Here is a 1,802-nt window from a genome sequence, read left to right as displayed (position 1 = left end):
CACTCAAAAGCCCAGTGTTAAATCTAATTGACCTACCTGTTTCATTATTCAATTTCAGGTAGCCCACCAGGACTAGGGCGAGCTCCTGCTGTCTCAGCAAAGTCATCTGGTCAAAGATGCTGCTCAAAGCCCCAACGCTACAGTGAAAAGATCACAACAAAAGGTAAGGACGATGCCTCAATAACAAAGATCTTCACCAGCCAATGAACCTGCTTTAGAAACGCCCTCATGTTCTTTTTGACTATGCAATTAGACGGGCGTTACAGAGCGGTCACAAAGATAGGGAGCGCTACGTACATGACGTGGTATTCGGTGCAGTCGGTGTTTAATGTTGCTGTCTGGAGCATCTCTGCAGTCAAGCTGGGAAGGAAAGGAATCAGTTTCACCGTGAACCAGGAAACCCAGTCGTCGGTCACAAAGTCGACAAAATGAAGACTGATGATAGTGAAGGTTCGATTCATCCGAGGCGTGTCTCTGCTTCAGGTAGCCCAAAAGGACTGGGGCGAGCTCCTGGTGTCTCAGCAAAGTCATCTGGTCAAAGACGCTGCTCAGAGCCCCAACGCTACAGTGCAAAGATCACAACAAAAGGTAAGGACGATGCTTCATTAACGTAGATCTTCACCCCCCACTGAACCTGCTTTAGAAACGCCCTCACGTTCTTTTTGACAGTGCAATTAGACAGGCGTTACAGAGCGGTCACAAAGTTAGGAAGCGCTACGTACATGACGTGGTATTCATTGCAGTCGGTGTTTAATGTTGCTGTCTGGAGCATCTCTGCAGTCAAGCTGGGAATGAGAGGAATCAGTTTCACCGTGAACCAGGAAACCCAGTCGTCGGTCACAAAGTCGGTAAAATGAAGACTGATGATGGTGAAGGTTCGATTCATCATGATGTCCCTCACCACAGGGCTGATGTCCAAATCCTAGAGGAAATGACACACAGAAAGGGATTGTCACATCTGGGATTGTGTCACGATTGCACTTTAAAATGTTCCCCCCCACACACACAAAATAAGGCTTGCCATCTTAGTCATGAGAACGTACCTGTGTGGTCTGGGTGAGAGCCACAATGAACTCTTCAACATTCTGGAAAGAGTTGCCGTGCTCTAGGCGTTCAAAGACCATGTTTATCAGAGCTGCGCTGTTCAGCGCTCCAGACTCTAGCGTCAGTTCAGCGACCTGAGAAGTGCTCAGAATGTCCAGGGCCTCAAACTTCAGGGAAGAAAACAACAACATCATTAGAAATAACATGGTTGGCCAAAACAAACATGGGAACAACTGGGTAGAACGACGGTGCGCTTACGCTGTCGAAGCCAGTGTTGATCTCACGCAGGTCTTTGTAATCCACATAGATGGAGAATTTGCCAAAGCTCTCCTCAAGCCAAGCACTGAGGCTGCTGGTGTCGGACCCACAAGGTGAACCTGCAACGATGATGCACAGGAAACGCTCATTAGGAGACGCAGACATTCACAGACCCAGGGAAACGAGGGATTTTGGCAAACAACAAAAAAAAGCACCACCCTCACTGGACCTACCCGAGGCGTGTCTCTGCTTCAGGTAGCCCAAAAGGACTGGGGCGAGCTCCTGGTGTCTCAGCAAAGTCATCTGGTCAAAGACGCTGCTCAGAGCCCCAACGCTACAGTGCAAAGTTCACAACAAAAGGTAAGGACGATGCTTCATTTACGTAGATCTTCACCACCCACTGAAACTGCTTTAGAAACGCCCTCACGTTCTTTTTGACAGTACGGTTAGACCGACATTACAGAGCGGTCACAAATTTAGGGAGCACTACGTACATGATG

General features: G+C 48.4%; 1 protein-coding gene across 1 annotated transcript; it reads right to left on the bottom strand.

The window, feature by feature from the left end:
• Nucleotides 1-249: 249 nt before the first annotated feature.
• LOC107721013 (uncharacterized) lies at nt 250-1,630 on the bottom strand. The gene is made up of 5 exons (XM_016528868.1): nt 1,536-1,630; nt 1,303-1,421; nt 1,044-1,211; nt 723-922; nt 250-562 (listed from the first exon to the last, which is right to left on the bottom strand). Exons 1-5 carry the CDS (start codon nt 1,603-1,605, stop codon nt 250-252), a joined length of 870 nt encoding a protein of 289 aa, XP_016384354.1. The 5' UTR covers nt 1,606-1,630.
• Nucleotides 1,631-1,802: the final 172 nt, after the last annotated feature.

This window comes from Sinocyclocheilus rhinocerous, unplaced genomic scaffold, assembly GCF_001515625.1.
Source record: "Sinocyclocheilus rhinocerous isolate Xijiao unplaced genomic scaffold, SAMN03320098_v1.1 scaffold18675, whole genome shotgun sequence".
Taxonomy (NCBI): Eukaryota; Metazoa; Chordata; class Actinopteri; order Cypriniformes; family Cyprinidae; genus Sinocyclocheilus; species Sinocyclocheilus rhinocerous.
The sequence above is the reverse complement of the archived record's forward strand: the minus strand, read 5'-3'. Positions and strand labels throughout refer to the sequence as shown.

Excerpts from the sequence above, each read along its gene's own strand:
- LOC107721013 (XM_016528868.1), bottom strand. The coding sequence starts at position 1,605 with ATGACTTTGCTGAGACACCAGGAGCTCGCCCCAGTCCTTTTGGGCTAC. Across the intron at positions 1,212-1,302 it reads TCAACACTGGCTTCGACAGC|TTTGAGGCCCTGGACATTCT; the intron begins GTAAGCGCACCG and ends TCTTCCCTGAAG. Across the intron at positions 563-722 it reads TGCAATGAATACCACGTCAT|CGTTGGGGCTCTGAGCAGCG; the intron begins GTACGTAGCGCT and ends TTTGCACTGTAG.